Raw genomic sequence first — 24,411 nt, forward strand, 5'->3', positions numbered from 1 at the left:
TGTAATGGCAATATTTTGTTTCCAGGCTGCACAGGGAGGAAGATCGGTTGGTTGATCCTGAATCTTCTGAACTCTGGCCTACAACTACTTACTTAGCTATACTTGGGTGTTTTCTCATGTGGTAAGACTAGGCAAGAAATTGAGTCGAGAACAAATATCAGGCATGACTGAATATGTCCTTGTTAAATGACTTAATGACAAACTGTACATGGTGAAAAATATGGTTACTTTGGGATAAAAACATGAAAATGTAGCAGGCTTTTGTTTTGTGCTTGGATATTGATCGTTGTTCAACATTTGTACCACTACTACTTACAATCCTCCAAATCCTGTAATTACACATAACGTTTAAATATAACAAAGCTGTTTCCATGTCACCCTTTAACCTTCATACTATTCACTGAGGGTATATCTGTGCGGATAAAATCTGATATGTTTATTTGCAGTATTGCTGTTGTGGGAAGCCTGAGAGGTCTTGCTTATTATGAAGGATGCATCAGATCATCCAGAGGCGTTCACACTCAAATGTTCCGGTCTTTGATCAAAACATCGTTGAGTTTCTTTCACAATAACCCATCTGGTAATTCTATGTTTTGTTAAACTCAACTAGCTGTTGTATTCATTAAAAAAAACCCATATTAGTCTACAGTAATTTTTAGAAAACCATTTTTTACAATTAATGTTTAGTTTGGGCATCTAAATGGAATTTAATCAATTTCTCTGGCCCAGAACAAGTGTTGTGAAATGTGTATGTTTATATTTTGTATGTTAATTGTAACCAAAAACATTTCAGGCCGTATTCTGAACCGCTTCTCCAGAGATTTAGGAGCCGCTGATGAGCTTATGGCCAAGGCAGTGATGGATATGGGACAGGTATGCTATTTTGTAATTTTTATATACCTACTAGCAGAGTACCCGTCCTTCGAACGGGGTTGGCGTATGCGCATAAAATACTTATTGCAGTTATTCTTGTGCTTTGCGTTTGCAATGGGAGAGAACACGGTTAAAAAAATGTTGTTCTTTTAATTTACGGTACGGTATTCTATAGTATAGCACATCTACCATAGACATAATATTCTACCACTGCACCTAAACAATAGGAACAATTAAAGTTCTCGCAGTTTTTTGTTGCTGCTTGGTTCAAATTAGCTGTTGTCATACTGTAAATGCAAAAAAATGTAAGTGCTGCACCCTGTTGGTAAACCTTTATAACTTAACCTAAACCTAACTTTTCAAAACTTTTTAATGCTATTTCATAGAACCAACTTGTCTAGTTGAAACAGCTGTAAAAATTCTTTAATTCCTTTTAAATATGAATAGGTACTCATAAGGTTAACATGGGGAACTTTAGAGCCACTGGAGCAGAGCCCGCAAGGATTTTTGAGATAGGAATAGGCTTATGTTAATCGGGAATGTGAGCTATCATCATACCAAATATCAACCCAATCCAACCAGTAGTTAATGCGTGATTGAACTTCAAACAAACAAACAAACACACAATCTTTCAATATTAGTATGAAGTATGATGAATACCAATTACCTTTCCAACATATTATATTGGCTATAGTAAACTCTGTATTAGTGATGTGATGTGTCAATCAATACTACTTTTTTACAGTCGGTACCTGTACCAATTTTCAACCAACCAAAATGTTTGGTTCGGTTTTCACTGCCGGTACCGTCGGTAACTAAATACTTATTCTTTCAACGTTTTTAAGCTGCAAACGTTAATATCTTTTTATGACATACTAGCAGAGTACCCGTCCTTCGTACGGGGTTGGCATATAAGTTTAAAATGCTTATTGCAGTTATACTCAAGCTTTACGTTTGCAATGGGGGAGGACATAGTTTGATAAAATTTGCTTCTTTAAATTTACGGTATACTATGGTATTACACGTCTAACATAGCCATAATGTTCTACCACTTCACCTAAACAATAAAGAAAAATAAATTATTAAAAATTTGCAAAAAATCACAAATTATTCATGACAATAAAAACATAAACATAACTGTAAAGAATCCTACTTTGACAGTTTTCATTGCATATCACAGTTTTTAGTTGCTGCTTAGTTCAAATTAGCTTTTTACATAAATGCAAAGGAAATTATAGTGCTGCACCCTGTTGGTAAATCTTATAACTTTTTAATGATTTTGCATATCATAGAACCAGCATTTTTAGTTGAAACAGCTGACTAAATTCTTTAATTCCCTTTAAATATGAATACTCATAAGGTTAACATGGGGAACTACAGAGCCACTGGCGCGGAGACCGAAAGGATTTTTGAGATAAGAATATGCCTATATGTTAATCGGGAATGTGAGCTATCATCAAGCCAAATTTCAGCCCAATCTGTCCTGTGGTTTATGCGTGATTGAACTTCAAACAAACAAACAAACAAACAAACAAACAAACAAACAAACACACAAACTTTCACATTTATAATATTAGTAAGATTCATATTGTTGGATGACAAAATGAACTGGTTACTTACAAATAGCTATCTAATTTGTGGTTTATGCTTATATTAATGATCACAATTTAAGAATTGGGAACAGATAAGATATATACGTACAAAATTGACTTTAGGTAAGAGGTTTGAACTTTGTCGAGATCCTTCAAGTAAGGTCTCTCAATTTTTGTGATGAATGAAGCACAATTAGTGGAACACTTAAGCTCTTTGTGTAAGAAGAATAGTAGTGCTCATGCATTCAGCACTAATCATTCCCACCTGTAATTACATTCTCTGGGTCGCCATCTATAAAAATATAATCTAATCTAATCTATAGTTTAATCTAATCCATCTAGCTAGTGTAGTGTATCTAAGTTCTAATCCCTTCCTTTGTTTGAAGGCGTTTGCTCAAGTTGCTGGAGCCTTGTTAATCGCTATATCAGTCAACTTTTGGCTCAGCATCCCCATAACAATCCTGACATGTGTTTTGTGGACAGCTCGCAACATCTGCCTCAACGCTTCCAAGAAACTCAAGCGAATAGAGGGCATCAGTAAGTTAAAGTACCCTAGTAGACGGTGTGGAGTGTTTATTGTGTAAATATCAAATCAAATCATTTCTTGAAACAATACATTACATAAATTGCTCACAGCAGTGACTTATGTTTAAATTTATAAATGCAGTTAAAACCATTGACTCTTGGATAGGTACAAGTAGACATCCCATCTGTATGGATCAGCTGTAGCCAAGAGTGTGCTCCTGTGTAACATTTTATTTCTCCTCTAGTTTTTGTCGATGTAACATAAATGATACCATGGTTTAAAATAAAGTTTCCTTTCCTTGGTTTTATAAATTACCATATCGAACAGAAACCAGTCATTTAAATCAAGCACATTGAACACTCTGACCACTCTGTCGATGGTTTAATTCATTAACTCTTAAACTGGCCTCACCTTTAATGTGGGTGTGGAATGTATAACTCTGTCCATATTCAAAAGTTAACACATTATAATAATACAACAAATAAAGATTAAAATATCACAAAGTTTGTTACGTAACTTGGAAAGTAAAGTTTATTTTGTTGTTTCTAAGAACTTGGATCGTTCTAGTTGAGTTTTGTGGATTAAAGTTTATATACGTAGGTATTGGTTGTAACATCCTTCTTTTAGCGAATTTTCCTTATATAGGGAATAAGCTATTACTGTAGGTGCCATTGTAAGACTAGGGCCTGGGATTGATTTACTTTTTGTTTTGATGTCCCCAGTGGCCAAAGACACCAATCGTTTGAATTTAAATATTATATATATTATCAAATTTATTATAAATTATCAACATATTAAAAATCAAGAGTGAAAATGTAGTTTTTTACATTGTTACACTATAAGGGTGGCTCATTAATCTAGTTTAGTTTTGAATGAAAAATGTTAACCAAAGTACTATATACATATTTCAGATGGATCAGGGATATTTTTCCAGTATTGAAGTATTGAGTTAAATAATAACAATGTTAATGATTTTGTAGTCATGGTAATTAGTTAATTTCATTTAATCATTTCAAAATGGATATTGTGCAGCGTTACATAGTTCACGTAGCTTGTTCTACATTTATATTATTCAAACTCTACATGAATATTGCAATCCCTTTCTTTTTGGGCTATGGTGCTGCTGCTTACATCCTTCGTTAATTAGAACCACCAACTATTTTCAAGACTTCAAATTTGCTCTTCAAAATTGTAAATGAATAAGGAAATTTGAATGTACTAGAAAAGAGAGGACAATCCAGTAAAGCAGAGGCCAATCACACGAATCCCACAAAGTAGAAGTACCTGTATTGAAGATAAGAAGGGGTCTGAGCACGAGTTAAGGAACAAGGAAACTTTAAAGAAGCAAGGACAATCAAGGGGATATGGCAGTGAAATTATGAAAATTTTTCCAAAAAAGTTTTTTTTTTAATTTGGTTTTTATTTGTTATTCATAATGCTGAAAATAAGAAAAATTTGTCAAAAATAAAAAATAATTTTTTTTCAGTGCTTAGGCCATATTTACAAAATATGGAAAATAGTTTTGAAAAATCCGGTCGATGACTTATTTCAATAATAATAATAATTATTATTATTATTATTAATAATATAATAATGAAGTAATAATTACATAATAACATAATAAATAATAATAAAATGCTTGCATGAACAAATACATTGATCCATAACTCAATAATAAGTAAAACTACCAAGTATAACTTTTAAATCAGATTTTTAATAATTTTTACTGCTAAATCTGATATATAATATATATTATCTTCAAAACGGTTTATGCTACATGATTCAAATTTTTACGAACTGTTATGAATGTTATTATCTAAATAATTAGGTAGAATTGTAAATGTATGTCTATTCTAAAGTGTAAAAATATTTTTTTATTTCCATAGAAAACCATTTTTTTTAATTACAAAATGACCCATAAAAAGTAATAAATCAAGATACAGTTATAATTCTATACCTAAATATTTAGAGGGCATTATTCTCAGGAAACTGATAGTAATAATTAAAATCCAATAATTAGAACTGAAGTTACATCAAATTTAGTTAATTACCTAAAGAAAAGAACATAAAAAATATTAAGGGTGTACTTAACTAAAAAATTTACTTTTAGCATTTTTTTTTATTATTTTCCATGTCCAAATTGTATTGTTACTAATTATATTAAAGTAAAAAGTGTTTTGTTTTTTATTCTAATTCCACTCCAAGTGCAGCCATTTGTCTTTAGGATTTAAATTAAAGGGGCTAACTAGCTAACAAAAAATTGACAGGTTTTGGATATTTTTACATGGAAATTGAACAAATTTCCGTCACTTTGAACTAATTCATCCTCCTAAGTATTTATCTTCTTCACTCGCTTGTAATTTCAGTAAATTACCTCAGGCTTCTTTTTACCCAGTCCGCAGTCCGATCTACGCACACATCAACGCGTCTCTACAAGGCCTAGTCACCATTAGAGCTAATTCTGCTGAAAAGCTGCTTCAGTATGAACTCAGTCGATACTTGGTAATTATCTTAACCTAACAGAAAACCGAAGTCAATGTATTAACGGTAGGTAACTTCATTGTGAGTGCAATCAAGTAAATAATATTGTACAAGATTGGAAGTTTTTGTAATTTTACATTAACTCTCACGTCTCAAGAAATGAAATACTTATGAAGGATAAAGATCCTTCATAGGCTTAAAATAGGCTGAAATTAAAGAATTTCAAGGCTTATAATTGTGCCTATATTTTATTCTCCTTAGTCGTGAGGGGGGGGGGGGTTAAGAAACTTTTTTCAACCTTAAAATTGGTTGATTAGAGCCTGTCTACTTGAACACACTCTAAACTACAGGTTACTTAACGTTCATGACATTTTTTCACAGCTAATACTTTTAAACTTTTTTTTTGAAAACAAATATCAGAAAGTTAAACGTTTCAGTTTGTTTAAGTTAAAATTGTAGCAAAAATGCTGACTTTTTAAGTTGGCAGCCTGTGCATGCAAAGTACCAAACAAAATAAGGGGTGCACCGTTACTGTATCAGAAATCAACACAACTGATAATGTTTAGTGTTGGCAGTGGGATAGATCTTTGCTCCATTGCTGACATGTAGTCCAACTGAGTCCCAGACTCACCACCACGTACCAATGATCACATTCCTCAACAAATTCGTGGGAATTTTTAAACAGTCTTAACTTTAACTGTCTCTTATTTCAATCTACTTTTTGAAAAGTCCTACACTCAGACAAATTATCAGTGTTATGTTATGCACCCTTTTATGGCGACTAAGCCCTTGATTCTAATTTTCTCTTTAGATTTCTCAGCTATTTCTTCATTTGCTGGTAAGCTAGCTGAATTAATTCTTTAAAAGGGAACTTCATATCATTCTAATGAGTTTTTCTAATGTTACTGTGATGTTCAAAGGACAGCAACACCAGCGCAACCCACATATTCTACAATACAATGGCTTTCTTGGCTCTTGTCCAGGAGTTTGTTACAACTTCCTACATGACTGTGTGTATCTTCAGCTTCACACTGTTCAAGTCTGGTGAGAAAAACTATTTATTAATTTATAGTAAAATCTGTTTTTAATAACAAAGTACTAAAATACAGTAGACTCGAGAAAATCCACTTATTAAACCTTGAGTCGTGTAGACAAAATGATTTTATAATTAATAACAATAACAAGGGTGCTATCTTCTACAACCAGCTGCCAGATAATAATAAGGCAGAATTACCAGAAAGGAATCTGAAGACAGCCCTGTCTCATTGGCTACTTTGGACCAAACGATATTGTCGTCATTGTCGAGCTGGAAGTTTCTCAAATGGAGGAATGAGAATGAACTGTCTCCAATACTTTCCTTTCATACTATGTAGTTAAATTCTAGCAACCTGTCACACTGTAACTCCAAGGACATTTTATAATAACTAGGTTAAGTCTTGACTCAGCACTCTACTCAATGTAAATGTGAATAAAGATTGATTGATTAATTGCATTTCATTACTGTATGTTGCAGCGTGGTCAGACACCAACGCAGGTCTCATCATTACCCAATGTCTGACCATGATGGGCTACTTGCACTGGGGCATGAAGATGTCAGCTGAGGCGGCCAATCAGATGGTCTGTATAGAGAGAGCCTTGGAGTACACTCAGTTGGAGCCCGAGGAATATGATCAAGGCAAGATCATTAACTAGAGTTATTTCTTTTGGTATGATAAGATCCTACAACTATTGTTTTCTGATTTGATAATCTGATTTTGTCAGTTTTGGGATATGGTTTGCATGTAAGAAACCTATATTCCATAGCACGCAAAGTTCTTCTAATCATTGTATCATGAGTAAGCTCATAATGGATAGTGACATTTTAAATTTCCTTTTTTATGGTATAGCCTCTGGATCACTGATTTTTACAATAAAAGGTTTAAATTACCTGTATCCGTCAAGTGATCCTGGTTTGTAGTTGGTTGACTACATCTGTTTCATGTTAATATTAACACATCTTCAGGTCAAACTGTTGCATTGATTTATTCCATAGAATGGTCGTCATAAAGTTTAAAGTTCACAAAAAAATAACTCATACTTGTATTCGAAACATTTAAAACTGATTGGCCAAAACACAAAGTGAAAAAGCGCTTAATAAACATCGGACATGTACGGCGCCGGTAGAAGGTAGGTCATGACTGTCGTGTGCCGGAAGTGATAGCCCCCCACCCACTATCAGCTGTTATCTATTGTGGTCTAAGATGCATATGGTGGCATTGTACATAATATTGGACTCGAATGAGAAATTTTTTTATTTTAAGATGATTTCAGGCTGTTTTTTTTAAGCACGGTATATTTCGAATTCTTCTAATGTGTCCATGTATTTTCCTTTGTTGCATGAATGGAGAACGTTGAGATTATTGTTTATATCTCTATAATTGTGGTTGGAATTAATCAAATGGTTGGAAAATGGCGGCTTGGAGGATATTTTAGGCAGGTGTTCGTTGAACCGGGTGGTAAATGATCGTGAGGTCTGGCCGATGTAGATGCTTGGGCAGTCATTGCAAGACAATTTATAGACTCCGGTTTTATTGAACTTGTCTACCCTTTCTTGTTTGTTTCTTGATTTGAGCATCGAATCAAGTTTAATTTGACGTCTTGAATGCTACAACAATGTTGCTTTTCGTCATTTCGCTTCTTAAGGTGTTATTAAGAGCAACGCCATACTCAGTACTGACATATTTTTTATTATTCCCATCCAAACTGGTCTGGTTGTGTTGGTGTGTTTGTTAATGAATTTGTCGATTATGGAAGGTTTGTAACCGTTGGAAACAGCAATGTACTTTAATATGCAAACCTCATTTTCGTAGTCAGTATTGTTGAGAGGAATGGACAATAGGCGGTGGACGAAACTATTATAAGCGGCAATCTTGTGGCTGTATGGATGGTGTGAAGATACGTGTATTGGCTGATCAGTCGTGGTCGGTTTCCGGTATATCTTAAATTGCAAGCTATTTTCGTTCTTTGTGATAGTGACGTCTAAGAAATTTATTGAATTGTTGTTTTCGGTTTCTAGAGTGAAGCTTATGTTGGGATGGATACTGTTTAAGAATGTGCCAAATAGTTTTAACTGTCACTCATTGCCATCAAACAAGATCAAAGTATCATCGACGTATCGGCAATAAAATGATAACTTTTTGTTTTTATGCCGGTTATCATCTGACCATAAGTGCTGATTTACGAAATGGTTCAAAAATATCTCAGACATTATACTAGAAAGGGGGGAGCCAAACCTTTGTTCTGAATGTTATAATTATTCTCGAATATGAAGTAGTTTTGTTTTAAGACACAGCTGACTAACTCATCAATTCATTTTTCGCTTCTTTCTGCAATTTAGAATGCTTCTCTAAATTATTCCGTAGAATATTAATTGTTTCATCAACTGGTACGTTAGTGTATACATTCACTATGTCAAACGATGCAATGGTGTGTGATTTTTTTATTTTTTAAGCCTGATATTTTGAACTCTTTGTAATAAGATCGGCCTTTGCGATAAGAGCGTTGCTTTGTTGTAGCTCTATAAATTGTCTTGCAATGACTGCCCAAGCTTCTACATCAGCCAGACCTCACGATCATTTACCACCCGGTTCAACGAACGCCTGCCTAAAATATCCTCCAAGCCGCCATTTTCCAACCATTTGATTAATTCCAACCACAATTAAACAGATATAAACAATAATCTCAACGTTCTCCATTCATGCAACAAAGGAAAATACATGGACACATTAGAAGAATTTGAAATATACCGTGCTTCAAAAAAACAGCCTGATAACATCTTAAATGAAAAACTCTCATTCGAGTAGAATATTATTTACAATGCCGCCATAGGCATCTTAGACCACAATAGATAACAGCTGATAGTGGGTGGGGGGCTATAACTTCCGGCACACGACAATCATGACCTACCTTCTACTGGCGCCGTACATGTCCGATGTTTATTACGCGCTTTTTCGTTTTGTGTTTTGGCCAATCAGTGTTAAATGTTTCGTATACAAGCATGTGTTATTTTTTTGTGAACTTTAAACCTTATGACAACCATTCTATGGAATAAATCAATGCAACAATTTGACCTGAAGATGTGTTAATATTAACATGAAACAGCTGTAGTCAACCAACTACAAACCAGGATCACTTGACGGATACAGGTAATTTAAACCTTTTATTGTTAAATTTCCTAATGTTTTTAAAATGCTGTTTTTGAGCACTTTTCTTTTTCTTCTTTACTTACAGATAATTTGATTTGTTTAAAAATATTTATGTCGCAGATAAAATTTTGGTTAAAGGGCATCTTAAGCAGTATTAGAGAACACACTATTATCAGTAATGCTGAAAAGTTTGCTTCACCACAGATGGGAAGGTGAATCCTGAGCCGAGCTGGCCTCAGTTTGGTATGATAGAAATGCGCTGTGTATTTCTGAGATACGACATCACCGAACCGTATGTGCTGCGCAACCTGAACCTTACTATACTGCCACAGGAAAAGGTACAGTGTTAAATGATCATTTTGGGATATACTTAAGATAAAGGCTTAGGCTATGTGCTTCAAAGTTGTCGTGTATAATCTTTTTAATTGCATATTTCAGATGAACATAAGTTTGCTTGAACAATTAAAGCAACTATTAACTTATCCTTTCTTGTCATTACTTGGTGAAACAATTTTGTCTTGTTTCCTGCGTTTTAAAATACCTAATTAGAACATAACAAATTAGTTATCATTGATATTTCCCGAATAAAGTCATACGGTATTTATTTTATCTAAGACTAACTTTGTAAATATATTTCCATACTCAATCTTATTTATTTAAAAAAACTTGGTTTTTCTTTTCCGACTACGTTTGGCTCTTCTACCCGACCAATTTTCATGATTGAGGTCTCAAATTGAAGGTATGCACGCACAGATATGCTATCCAGCATCGGCATATAATTATCTATAGTATCACTCGGTTTATACGCAAACGAAATTTGCTCCCCATGTATTTCTCATGGAAGTTAAATTTGGTTTCTCTTTGCTGAGTTCGTTTGGCTCTTCTACCCGACCGATTTTCATGTTTGAGGTCTCCAATTGAAGGTATGCACATACAAATTTGCCATCAAGCATGGGCATGTATTTATCTATAATCCCACTCGGTGTATACGTAAAAAAAATTTGCTCTCCATGTATTTCTTATGGAAGTTAAATTTTGGTTTTCTTTGCCGAGTCCGTTTGGCTCTTCTACCCAACCGATTTTCATGATTGATGTCTCGAATTGAAGGTATGGATATGGATATGGGTATGGTATGGGTAACTGGTTCTGGGCAAATGGTCTGGCCCTAAATGTGGAAAAAACACAAATTATAAACTTTTCAGCTAACTACAGGGATTAATACAGGGATTAACTAATAATCAAATCACATTATCCTTTCAAATCATCAATTATCTCCACAACAAAATGTAAAATTTCTCAGATTAATTTTGAACAAAAATCTTAACTGGGCATCTCAAATTGAAAATGTAAGTAAAATATTAGACCCTTGCATTTTCTCAATAAGAATAATGTCACAAGTAACGAATCTAGAACCCCAGCTAATAATATATCTAAACATTTTTGCCACCAAGACTGATATTCGAATATATAATAGGTTACGTACCTTGGTCCGTCTTCAGTCTTATTTTAGTCAATGGATGACTAGTTTTGGATGACTAGATTGACTAGTACCTCATTCTGAAACATATAGCTGTTAGCAATGGCTACCCCAGCAGTATTATTGATAAGATAATCAACAAACAAAAAAACAAAATTAGTAAACCGATTGATAAACCCAACAACTTTGTATCTGTCGAATTCGGAGCCAACCTACACTATACCTTAAAAAACGAATTAAAGAAACATAAAATCACCTTAGCCAGTAAACAAACTACAACGTCATTTGAGCCAAAACAGCCCTAAACAAAATGATAATGATTTAGATGATACAGGTGTTTACAAACTTTCGTGCAATGACTGCTCAAAATTATACATAGGCCAATCGGGACGTTCTTTTAACACCAGGTTTAAAGAACACCTCCCTAAACCAAAACTGTCACTACAACGTTCCAAATTTGCAGAACATTTAATTAATACCAATCACAATGTCAATAGTTGACAAAATAATTTACAAATCTTGCACAAATGCAGTAAAGGCCCTCTCATGAATGTCTTAGAGAGTCTAGAAATTTATAAAGCTTATAAAAAATCCCCTCAAGACGTCTTGAATGAAAAACTAAATTTTGGTTCAAATATTTTATTCGATAGAATTGCAAGCATTGACAACAGAGCTAATACAAGTCTTTATCAGCTGACGTACCCCCTCCCCCAAGGTCAATGTCACCAACTGGACAATGGATAGTTCTGTCGTGTCCGCCGTGTAACCTGTGTCGGTTTGTCCCGTGTTAAAAGTGGCCGGCCTATCAATCGTCTTATATGTTGCGTAACTTTTGTTTTTTAAATAATGAACTTTATGTGTCAACATGTATTTATATAATGATGAAGACTTCCGTCGGATTTTTGACTAGCTTCTACATGATGTTTTGAAAAGGATTTGACAATGGGTCTTTGTACCCGAAACTAGTCATCCATTGACTAAAATAAGACTGAAGACGGACCAAGGTACGTAACCTATTATATAATAATATATCATGCATATTTCTCATCATTAATGACATATGGTATCTTAATCTGGGGTAACTCTCCTTATTCAAAAAAGATTTTTAAATTACAAAAAAAGTAATACAAATTACAGTATTGGCAAAGTTCCCCCTAGAACCCCTAGTAAAAAACTGTTTCAAAACTTTAAAGTTCTTACTTTTAACTTTTTACGATCACTATATTTTGGAAATAGCATGCTGGGTCCATAGAAACCTCTCCACTTTTATGGAGACCCAAACTCAACATAATTAATTACAATACAAGAAAAAAGAATATTATCAAACCTGTAGCTTATAATTTACAAATATTCCAGTTATCACCACAATACATTGGTCCAAAAATCTTAAATAACTTACCAACAAGATTAATTACTCTAGAAAATCCCTATAAGTTTAGACTTTCTTTAAAAGAATGGCTCAAGACTAAATTTTTTTTTTCATTGGCAGATTATTTTAAGGACTGCTGGAATTAGGTATAAATAAACCTTCCCACTCCTTCTAGCTCAATTTTTTGTCACGTAACGATGTTGTATTTTGGGAAGATTTAGTTGATTTTGTGTAAATAAAGATGTATTAGTTTTATCTATTAGTTTTAAGTCTTTATTTAACAATTGACAATATGCCCTGTTATTATGATGTACTGACATGTAACTCAATAAATAAACAAATATGTACGCACAGATTTGCCATCAAGCATCGGCATATATTTATCTATAATCCCACTCGGTGTATACGTAAACGAAATTAGCTCCCCATGTATTTCTTATGGGAGTTAAATTTGGTTTCTCTTTTCTGAGTTCGTTTGGCTCTACTATCTGACCGATTTTAAGTAATGAGGTCTCAAATTGAAGTTATGCACGCACAGATTTTCCATCAAGCATCGGCATGTATTTATCTATAATCCCACTCGGCCTACACGTCAACAAAATTTGCTCCCCATGTATTTCTTATGTGAGTTTAATTTGGTTTTTTTTCTGAGTTTGTTTGGCTCTTTTACCCAACCAATTTTTATGATTGAGGTCTCAAATTAAAGGCATGCCAAGTTTTCTCATAAAGCATCGGCAAATATTTACCGACTGTATTACTCAACCAAAACACATAATTTGATTTATTTTCTCATTCTTACTTAAACTTAAGATGTACCTTCACCAGTTATAATTTTAAAATCCTATATATTTTAGTCAGAGTTTCAAGCAAACACAAGGTGAAAAACCAACATAAAAATTATTTTTTCATACGGTTTATATGATTAAAAGTTAATAGCTCCAGTATTGGTAATGTTTTTCTATATATATGTTTTTTGTCATAAATTTCATTATTTCTCGAATATTATATTTGTTTTAACGCTGAAGAGCAGCACGGGTCCTATAGACTCAAAATAATCAGTAAATTATAGGCTTTAATATGAGCTAACGATCGTTTAAATCAGTTAAGCTCAAGATACTGTATTACTCAATCAAAAATCATAAATTTAATTATTTCTCGGATATATTATATTTATTTTAAAGCTGCAGAGCAGCATGAGTCCTCTAGTTTACTATTAGCAAAACATCAATAGCTTAGCTATACTAGTTTCATGAATCCAGATTGTGTATGGAATTTGAACACATTATTCAAATCGTTATCATTTATACAAGATGTTTACTTTTTCTAATATTTTTTGTCATAATAGATCTTTATTTTTGTTATGGCTATGGATAATACATTGTTAAAACGTAATCAACAATGTTTTATCTGAGCCACTGTTTTACTAACTTAATATTCTTAACTTAACTTAACTTTTCATTTATTCATTATTCAATACATTTAGCTTTAACTAAAATTGAACCTCAATAACAAGACTACTGTATTGTTAACACAAGTGTAATTTTCAAATTCCCTTGAATTTATTTTACCCCATATCACAATATGTTAGGTACTGCAAACCTTGAAATGAAGTCAACCTTGATTTTATTTATGAACAGAACTATTTTTAAAATTAGTACCCTTCATTCGATTTTTATCTTAGGCCTATATATTTTTTAAAATTATCAGCAAGTTTGGTTGATTAGGTTAGGTTATCACAGTAAAATTTTATAGTAAAAAATTTTAAAATTAATTTTATAATTAAAAAGTTAGTTTTATATTTAATAAAAACTATTAAATAAATTTAAAGATTAAAGTGGGGGATTTCCCACGATCCCCCACTCCTTCGCAGAACAGGTTCTCATCAGTTCCTGGAAGAGGGAAATGAGACGCTAGTAAGATTCATCATTATTGGACCAAATTTTATTAAAAAGAATTTGTTACCATAGATACGTAAGACTTCATTGCTTAAATTTTCTTTGGATGCAACAATTTATTATTTAAATTGAAAAAGTTCAATTTGGCCTTTGAAAATGAGCTGGCTCAAACGACTTATTCCAAATTTGGCTGTTGCACTAACAACTGTTGAGACCACTCGCCGCCAGTACTATAAGGTCCAAAAGGAACTGAAATTTTACAGACGAATCCATAAAATTCTCAAACAAACCCAGAGTGAAGACGAATCCCCAACTGATCCTGATCCCTAAAATTATAGCAAGATGACAAAATTTCTGTGAAAATATAAATTAAGAGTAAAAAAAATGTTATTCGATGCAATCAAAATTAATGAAGATAGCCTGAATCCTACCAGAGACGATAGCTGAACCCTACTAGAGACGATAACTGAATCCTACCAGAGACGATAGCTGCACCCTACCATAGACGATAGCTGCACCCTACCATAGACGATAGCTGAACCCTACCAGTGACGATAGCTGCACCCTACCATAGACGATAACTGAACCCTACCAGAGACGATAGCTGCACCCTACCATAGACGATAGCTGAACCCTACCAGTGACGATAGCTGCACCCTACCATAGACGATAGCTGAACCCTACCAGAGACGATAGCTGAACCCTACCATAGACGATAGCTGAACCCTACCATAGACGATAACTGAACCCTACCAGAGACAATAGCTGCACCCTACCATAGACGATAGCTGCACCCTACCATAGACGATAGCTGAACCCTACCAGTGACGATAGCTGCACCCTACCATAGACGATAGCTGAACCCTACCAGAGACAATAGCTGCACCCTACCATAGACGATAGCTGCACCCTACTAAAGCCGATAGCTGAACCCTACCAGAGACGATAGCTGAACCCTATATGAGATGATAACCATCCTTACCCTGTCTGAGACAGAAACGCTTCCTGATTGTGTCAACAATACAACGGAAAACAATGTTTTCTTGTATTAAAATATTGTAACCAACCAATCAATTTTAAAATTAAAAATTATTATCTCTTTGTTTAAAGGTGTATTAATAATTTTATTATGTAACAATTTTCAAATTCAACAAATCACAGTGTGTGTAAACCAAGCATTATAAATTAAAATAGAGGCTTGAATAAACCATTTTCTGATATTCTCAACAACATCAAGGATGAAAGTGGTTCAAGTATTGGTGATACAAAATTTGTTTCTAATATGTTTAAATAGATTTTTTGTGGAAGTAGGCAGTGGAGAGAGATTTTTCTTAAGGAGCAAGAAAGAGGTAGTAGAAATAGTCAAGACCTTGTAAACCAAGCCATCGTCAGCTGTAATAGTATGTCATCAAAGCATCTGAAGTCCTGTTGTGAATTTATGGTAGATCCTTTGGTTCATATAACCACTACTTTCAAAAGGGAAGTTTTCCACACACAATAAAATTATCTGTTGTTAGGCAAATATGTATATACAGGGTGATTGATATAAGTGTGCCAGCCGTTTTATTCGAAAACTAGAGATATCAAAAAAAGTTAAATGGTAAGTGCCATGGATTTTCTATTTGAAAAAATGTAGTCAAGTCAAAAAAATTATTTTAGCCGCCATTTTTCCAATATGGCCGCCAACGTAGATTTTTCTTATGGAACACCCTGTATTTTATGATGTATTCAGGTAGAAAAAGTAATTTTAAGACGATTTTATTCCTGTGATTTTTTTCATAAACCTAACCGTTTCAAAGATAATAATGGTTAAAGTTTTGAAATTTCTGCATGAGAAAGAGTTTCGATAAAGGCCTAAGCAAGCACGCCAGCTGTTTATTTCGAAAACCATTCAAAATTTCATAACTTAAACCATTATTATCTTTGAAACGGTTAGGTTTATGAAAAAAATCACAAGAGTAAAATCGTCTTAAAATTACATTTTCTACCGGAATACATCATAAACTACAGGGTGTTCCATATGAAAAATCAAAGTTGGCGGCCATATTGGAAAAATGGCGGCCAAAATAATTTTTTCGACTTGACAAAAATTTTTTAAATCAAAAATCCAAGGCACTTACCATTTAACTTTTTTTGATATCACTTATGGTTTTCGAATAAAACGGCTGGCACACTTATATCAATCACCCTGTATATATATATATATATATATATAGTTATATATGTGCCCGTAAACGCGATTACTTGATTAGTTTTTGTCTGATTTAAATGAAATTTGGTTTGAAGGTGTAAGGCGGTTGGTTATAAACTTAAATGAGTTCGGGTTTATTAAGAAAATATCCATAGATGTAGATCCAGGTTCTACTGTACATCGTCCTAATGTAATTTCCTTCTCTAACTTGTGTTTGGTGATCAGATAGGTATAGTTGGACGTACGGGAGCAGGCAAGTCATCCCTTATTACAGCCCTATTCCGTCTTGCGCCGGTGGAAGGTCAGATCTTCATGGATGGTCTTGACACTGGCACTGTTCCTCTGGAGCGTCTCCGATCTGGCATCTCCATCATCCCACAGGATCCTGTCTTGTTCTCCGGGACTATCCGGACTAACCTGGACCCCTTCCAGAGGTACTCGGACGCACAACTGTACAGTGTGCTTCAGGAGGTTTGTGTTTCGGTTGCAAATATCTGAGTATTAACTACCAACAGTCAAAGCTATTTCAGGATGTACATATAAATACAGTCCCCAAACTCTGCACCCTATAAACCCAGCTGTCTGTATTTCTCAGTGAAACTTTGAAGAAGAATTTTTAAACAATTTTCTTGTTAATATAGTAACCCTGGTGGTGAGCCATACGACTTCGTATGTTTGATAGTTGCACTGTACTGTATTATAGAACTTGAAGTAATTAATTACAATATTATCTAAGACTTAATATAATAAATTTGTTTAGGGTTTCAACATTTATTTGCTTACAGGTTAAACTGAATGATAGTAACCAGGAATCAGAGTTGCTTAATCTCGATACACAAGTGACTGAAGGAGGAGGGAATTTTAGTCTTGGACAACGGCAGTTGGTATGCCTGGCTAGGGCCATCCTGCGGAGCAACAAGATTCTGGTCCTTGACGAAGCCACAGCAAATGTTGACCCTCAGTAAGATGTTAACATTTACATTTATTATTATCATTTATCGCAAAATGAAGAATACCAGTTTCAATAATGTTTAGTGGTGTGTCACTGTTCCTAAGTTGATTGTAAGGGTTTGGTGTAGTATGAATTTTTAAGAGTTATGTTGTTACAGTTTTTAAACCTTATTATTAACATTAACTTCGTAAAAAAAGTAATTTCAATGGAAGTGTTAAGAACAAAGAGGTGCACACTGAAGTTACTTGATCAAGAATAGAGAGGTTGACTCGCAGACATTGTCTTCGAGGTATTGTTACAACAAAATAACACCCTGTGGTAGGTGGTAGCACATCACCGATTGTACCTTCAATCAACCTTAGCTCAAGTCTGATTATTCTGGACTCCTCTCTTGATTGGTAGTTTTTTAAAGTAATTTTAGTTTTATCGTAGACTTATGAAACAATCTCCTGATCCTGAATACCACCCATGACTGTCCACCATCTGACACGATTATTGATTGATACTGATTGTCTCTACACATTCTGTATGTTGGCAGGACTGACGCTCTAATCCAGAGCACCATCCGTCACAGGTTTACCAACTGTACAGTACTGACTGTGGCTCATAGACTCAACACTGTCATTGACTCTGATAGAATTCTTGTCATGGAAAATGGAACAATTGCTGTAAGTAAGACTAGAAAGTAATGGTTTTTTTAATAAGTAATGAGTTGAAGGGTTTTTGTTTTTTCAATTATAACACCAAACAAGAAGCATTTAATTAAAAAAATGTTGTGAATGCCTTTGCCTAAATTGTTTGGAAATTTAAAAAAAATTGTGGATTAACTATATAGTTTTGTTGCAGGAATTCGATCATCCACATATCCTGCTCAGCAACAGTGACGGATTGTTCTTCCACTTGGTTCAGCAGACAGGTTTTGCGATGGCCCGAGATTTGGCTGTCATTGCTGAACAGGTGACACAGATTGTTTGGATAGAGTTATATCAATTGTATCTATTTTTAGAAATAAGTTGAAACAGAGTCTTGATTATACTCCTTTAACAGGCCACAACAAGGTTGAAAAAGCTAGGATAAGAAGAAGAAGAATAAGAATAAGAATAATTTATTCCATTGATCTTTTACAAAGAAATAGGACAAGTCATATACAAGTACATCAAAATACATCTGATACATCAAAATATTACATAAAATACAATTAGGCATAATAACTTATTTCAATTAAAATTTAACATCAAAATTGCACTTGATAAAGTCACTTAGGTTGTAAAAAGGATTTTTAATAAGCCAATTGTAAATTCTTTTTAAAAAAATATAGTCAACAAGTTTTGCACTGTCAGGTAGAGTATTAAAAAAGCGAATTGAGTTAATTTTGAAGGAGTCACCCGTTTTAGCTAGTCTATGAGGTTTCATGCTGAGCTTGCCTCCACCCCTAGTGTTGTACTCATGAGTGTCAGATCTAAGGGGGGAAGAATGCAAGTTTGACTTGGTGTAAAAAAATACTTGAAAAATGTACAAATTAATTACTGTTGGAATTTTTAATTCTATGAAAAGAGGTTTACAATGAGCTAGGAATCTAGAATTAGCAATATTACGTACTGCCTGTTATTGAATCGACAGAATATCAGCTGAACCCTGCCAAGACCCAAGTTTGTGCCTTTCACCTAAACAATAGAGAAGCAGGCCGTGAGTTGAATGTGTGGTGGCGGGGAGACCCTCTTCAGCATTGTCCTACACCCAAATATCTTGGTGTCATACTGACATTTAAGGCGCATTGTATTGCGACAAGAGGTGAAGTCTCAGCGAGGAATAATATCATCAGGAAGCTCACCAGCAGATGCTGGGGTGCTAACCTTAATGTCCTCAGAACCTCAGCTTTAGCGCTCAGTGTGTCGGCTGCGGAGTACGCTGCACCAGTATGGAATGCATCGTCACATGCAAAAAAGGTTGACATTGCAGTCAATGACATGGCTCGGATTGTAACTGGGTGTTTGAAACCAACCCCAGTACACAAACTCTATCCTAGCATAGGGATCGCCCCTCCATCAATCACGCAGAAAGGACTAAGCAAGAGACAGACCCTTGTCACCCATTACACGGCCACCAACGTGCAGAGCGACGGCTTCGGTCCAGAAAGAGCTTTTTATCACAGACACGAGTCCTGGATGACAAATGGATATAAGGATGACAAATTAATATGAGTTTATTTTTCAGAATTTCAAGAACTTATGATCAACTAGCCACATTCTTACAACATTTTACTCAAGATTGACTACAGTATTGTTAACCTTTGTAAATAAACTTATATTATCTAAAATATCAATATTTTACACTGACAATATCTCTTATCTCTTAATCCCCCCTCCTAAAATACTGATTATAATTTGTTTGGGTAATGTGTTGTTTTCAGGTCCACCAATTGCTTTACTAAACCAACACTTTAGCTATGCAATATTTTACTGCAAGAGTGAAATATGTAGTACTTAGGTTTGCTGAAACAGGGAGGGTAAAAAGGTTTTTTTTGTAAAATGTTAATAGTTTAGTATGAAATAAATGCATTTTCCAAATTGTTGTTCAAAATAGTTCATAAACAAGCAAACTACACCAGACAACTTATTCTCCATAAGGATGGTGTGTATATAGGTATTAGCTTATTCCATTTTATGTATGGGAAATAAATTATCTAAAATCATTTGTGCTATTAATCTGTCGCAATCATTCAGCTCGCTCTATTCAACCTAAATTCCTAGGATGCCTCATGCTTTGCGCCAAGTGTCTGTTCACCATTAATTAATTGATAATACAATGCATCATATACTGCAGACTTCCTGTTATTGGATGGTCATGTGCGTATGATTATGCAGCCAAATGCACATGCTTTATCTTTAGCCACATAAACTTGGTTCTGTCCTATACGTGCTGATATTATTATATTTTCTTTATTTTGTATATTAAATGTGTGGTTTTGAAATTTTTCCATTGTTTTTAGCTTCTGGTTTGGACAAGGGTTCAGTCCTAAAATTCTCTAAATGAGAGTCTATTGCAATGTTAAACATTAAAGCACTTTATATAGGTATACTTATATTTTGAACACATTTGTTTGACTTTAAGTACAACAGAGTCTTGCTATTCCAACCTAATTGGGAAAAAACCTTTTTAGGATTAGCAGGAATTCAATATAGGCTAATTTCACTAATTTCATTCGGACAACAATCCAAACCGATGTATTGAATTGTATTGTATAATTGGCATTGCCTAATAAGTGCAACAATATCTGATAATCAAATATATAACTTATTGATAGTGATTCACTGAATGTTGGAAGGAAATTACTTTCAATGACTGCTTTTCCCAAGTGCTATATGGAGATAGTGTTGTACAAACTACTGTACTAGACTCACCACCCCTACCACTCTACTATAACTGTCTTTTCAAAATTAAGGTGGTTTTAGGTTTCCTAGGTTTCCCCACCTTTTTTTAGCTTAATCCATATAAGCTTGAGCCATAAGCAGTCGGATTTTGTTTCAAAGATAGAGTAAGGTGGAAGGGATGGAATCGCTTCCCCTCAAACCGCTTATATTTTGTGAGCGGAGTATAATCACCCCCTTCCCTGCGGTTTACTCACTTGACTGTGACTGTATTTTTTTAACTATGTTCAGAACAGCTGGTTTGGGATAGCAGGACTGTATTCTTACACTGTTGAAGTGTTACATTGCAGTTAGTTGCAGTAGTCCACCTGCACCTGTGTCCGGCAAGTTTTACACTTGACGTAGCAACACCAGTAGTACTTGCAGTGACATCTCTCCAGTCTCTCCTCCCAGCGAGTCTTGTAACCTCTGCCGCAACACATGTTGTTGCAGCTAGAGTAGCCCTCAACTGAGCTGTTACATCTTCTGCAACAATAGAGTGATTAGTAACATAAACTACAATTACCGGACCACTAGGTCATTAGGAAGATACCTCATGGTATGGTTTGTGAATTGTTACTATACGTTTCAATTTCAACTCCAATGAACCAAACTTTGGTAATCTATAAAACATTAAGAGTCACAAGGTCTGAAGGGATATGAAATCACTGCAAACAATTTAATGATAAGTTTCAAATATTTAAGTTTAAAGTTTCAAACATTACTGGGATTACCTGGAGATGCCAAGAAATTGAACGGACCACAGGAGTCTGTATCTGTACACATCAGCAATACCGTATACACACAGATATCACTTCAAAAACTACTTTTTTGGGTTTATGGGGACCAAAAACGAATATTTTCCTCAAAACAAGCGAACATTTTACAAAAACAAAATGTATATTATATTGTGAGACTGAGAGGGGTGGATTCGTGGTCGAAGCCTGTCAACCGAAGCTTCTATGTACAAGGGGAGGGGGGGCGTAATGCCTAAAGTGAAATATCCAACGTTACACCAGTAAGAAAAAGCTATTGCCGAGATTTCAGCTCAAGCCCAGTTGTTCAAGGTACTAGCGTGAGTAGTTACACTCCAAAACTCAGTTCAGAAATGAGACCATTTATCTTGGAGAACGTCACCTAATTTTACCTCATTATCTCACCATTCCTGCCAATCAAAGAGTTAAACACGGCCAATAAAACTTAACAGGAAACGCCACGAGAGAATAGGTAATAATGCCACTGGACTACACCGTGTCATCAGATAAAACCCCAGTTATCTAAAGCATTCCACTTTTTCACTCCAAATTAAATACCCGCCCAATTAGTTTTGAACACTCATTATTATATTTTTTCGAATGAATCACCGCCAGATTCCACATCACAAAATGGCGGCGACGAAAGACATGATCGGGTGGAATGCGGCTGTTGCGGGTTTTTGTAGGTCTTTGGGAGGTTTTCTCCAGCAGCTAGGACGAAATTACAGCGACCAAGTTGTCTGGGTGAATTTAATTATTTTGTGAACGCTGCACACAAAGGGAATAGAGGGGATAGCGATAGCAGGGTGAATATTTCACAATAATTTTTAAGCGAATCATTATTAGGAATCAAAATTGGAATACATAGTCAATCCTATCACCAATATCTTAAAAAAAAATAAAATATCACAACGTACCTATTCAATTGTTAAAGTTTCTCAATAATTGGCGCATTTAGTAGGCGGAAGATGGTTAAATGCATGGTAGTCTACTTCAAAGACAGCTCGTGTTTAATTAGAAAATATAGTTAATGCTGTATTTAGGCGTCAGTGTATCTCAATATAGTATAGCATGTTATTTTTTGGGGAAAATGTGTTCAAAGTGCAACCCCGTTTTTCCTTTATAGGAAGTATCGTGTAGAAATGTTATTTTTATTTTGGCAAACTTAACTTATGATAAAATTTCGTCGACCCAAAATATGGTAATCTTATAGCCAGTGTAAGATGTAATTACCTTTCCCTAGTTAAAACTTCAGTATTAGGCCTATTTATTAACAGAGGGGCTTTTTAAATCCTAATAACCCGTTGCACATTTTTAGGTTTATTTTCACATCAAGTCGTCACAGAATTTCGATCTGCTAGTTGAAGATAAAAATAAGTGACTTTAGACTTTATAATAAAATACTTCATGATTGACCCAAAGCTGCAGTGAGGCCATCTTTTGACGGTCGTCCACACAAATCTCAGCAAAGTACTTTTCTTCTTAGGTGCAGTGCAGAGTGCAGTAGCTGAGGCTCTGGATGATGTGGGAGTATTTGTATACTGTCAATTTTGCCATTTTTAAAGTCATATTGCATTCTAGTCCGGGTGGGATCTTGCTTCTTACTTGTCCTCGCACCCTCAAACCACATAATAAGCCACATATCACGCAGTTTAAGAAGTTCTTAGATTAAAAATATAAGTACCGGGGACCAAGCCATGGCTCGGTATAGTTTGTTTCGGTTGTAAAAGCAATGTAAAGGGAACTCACGTTGTATGTATAACTAATTTTGGCTTTTATTATTATTAAGTTTCAGTGGAATTTCAATTTGTTATGATGGAAATTAAACTTTCATGAAAACAAGTGTCGAAATTTAGTTAAACTATAAAAAAGAGTGCATACCAATAATTTGTAAAATCTACTCTTAAATAAGAGTGAAACGTTGAGTTGACGCCAGTGCACTCAAACGTCACCAACACGAAACACTCATCAACACTTGCTCTATTTCCCCCTATATCGAGTAATATTCTTTGTAATCTTTGCTCAATAGTTACAATTGATATTTATCCCTTTGTTATGTATTATGTAGTTTGCTAGTATACTGTGGAGTGTGGATGGCTTGTTATAAACACATGTTACAACACAATTCTTTTGTTTACTTTTTCCTTGTTATTTTGTTCAACCAACATAGTTTACTTAGCATCCCATAAAGCCAATTTTAAATTTTCAAATGAGTTGTGTAGTGAAATACGAATTTTCCTGAGGTAGGCTATATAGTAGCTGTCGCCGATCACGTTTTAGGGCTACAAGTCCCTAATTCAAAAATGTAGTAATATCCTTCCGCTGGATTTCAAGATACTTTATCATCGCCAGAGGAGATTCACGTGAGCCTCTTTTCAATATAGATGAATAGCTCATAATATTTAATGGCGCTATCAATTTATTCAGCCCTGGCTGGTCAATGATCATGAAGAAGTTATGTATTTGGATGCGTTTAGGGCTGGCGTTACAATTCAAGAAAAATACAAGTTGCCATGTATGGAACTTTATCCAATCCAGTCACGCGAAAATATTTTGTAATTTCGATTTCACACACTTTTAAACTAGCCTAAAAAGTACTCAATTGTGGAAACTGCTTCCTAAAAAAATACTACGTTCAACAATGGTTCAACACTGCAATGAAATATATGATAAAGAAAACGAAAAAAATAAAAGAGGGTTTCATAATAA

At 34.5% G+C, this 24,411-nt stretch overlaps 2 protein-coding genes across 2 annotated transcripts in view; one reads left to right on the top strand and one right to left on the bottom strand.

Moving 5' to 3' along the window:
- The window catches only part of LOC128991300 (ATP-binding cassette sub-family C member 4-like), a 48,031-nt gene extending 28,166 nt beyond the window's left edge, over nucleotides 1-19,865 (top strand). The window contains exons 17-29 of the mRNA XM_054414079.1: nucleotides 26-121; nucleotides 447-580; nucleotides 794-873; nucleotides 2,852-3,002; nucleotides 5,387-5,493; nucleotides 6,393-6,516; nucleotides 6,986-7,147; nucleotides 9,861-9,994; nucleotides 16,814-17,059; nucleotides 17,374-17,549; nucleotides 18,079-18,208; nucleotides 18,387-18,497; nucleotides 19,755-19,865. Of these exons, the coding sequence (XP_054270054.1) occupies nucleotides 26-121; nucleotides 447-580; nucleotides 794-873; nucleotides 2,852-3,002; nucleotides 5,387-5,493; nucleotides 6,393-6,516; nucleotides 6,986-7,147; nucleotides 9,861-9,994; nucleotides 16,814-17,059; nucleotides 17,374-17,549; nucleotides 18,079-18,208; nucleotides 18,387-18,497; nucleotides 19,755-19,772 (1,669 nt within the window). The 3' untranslated portion in view covers nucleotides 19,773-19,865. The remainder of the gene's footprint in view (nucleotides 1-25; nucleotides 122-446; nucleotides 581-793; nucleotides 874-2,851; nucleotides 3,003-5,386; nucleotides 5,494-6,392; nucleotides 6,517-6,985; nucleotides 7,148-9,860; nucleotides 9,995-16,813; nucleotides 17,060-17,373; nucleotides 17,550-18,078; nucleotides 18,209-18,386; nucleotides 18,498-19,754) is intronic.
- A 1,393-nt stretch (nucleotides 19,866-21,258) lies between these two features.
- LOC128992964 (protein Wnt-11b-2-like) overlaps nucleotides 21,259-24,411 on the bottom strand; it is a 28,561-nt gene continuing 25,408 nt past the window's right edge. Inside the window, exon 6 of the mRNA XM_054416711.1 lies at nucleotides 21,259-21,433. Within this exon, the coding sequence (XP_054272686.1) occupies nucleotides 21,259-21,433 (175 nt within the window). The remainder of the gene's footprint in view (nucleotides 21,434-24,411) is intronic.

Source organism: Macrosteles quadrilineatus, unplaced genomic scaffold, assembly GCF_028750875.1.
Source record: "Macrosteles quadrilineatus isolate MER2022 unplaced genomic scaffold, UCM_ALF_1.0 Scaffold_4__1_contigs__length_99947679, whole genome shotgun sequence".
Classification (NCBI taxonomy): Eukaryota; Metazoa; Arthropoda; class Insecta; order Hemiptera; family Cicadellidae; genus Macrosteles; species Macrosteles quadrilineatus.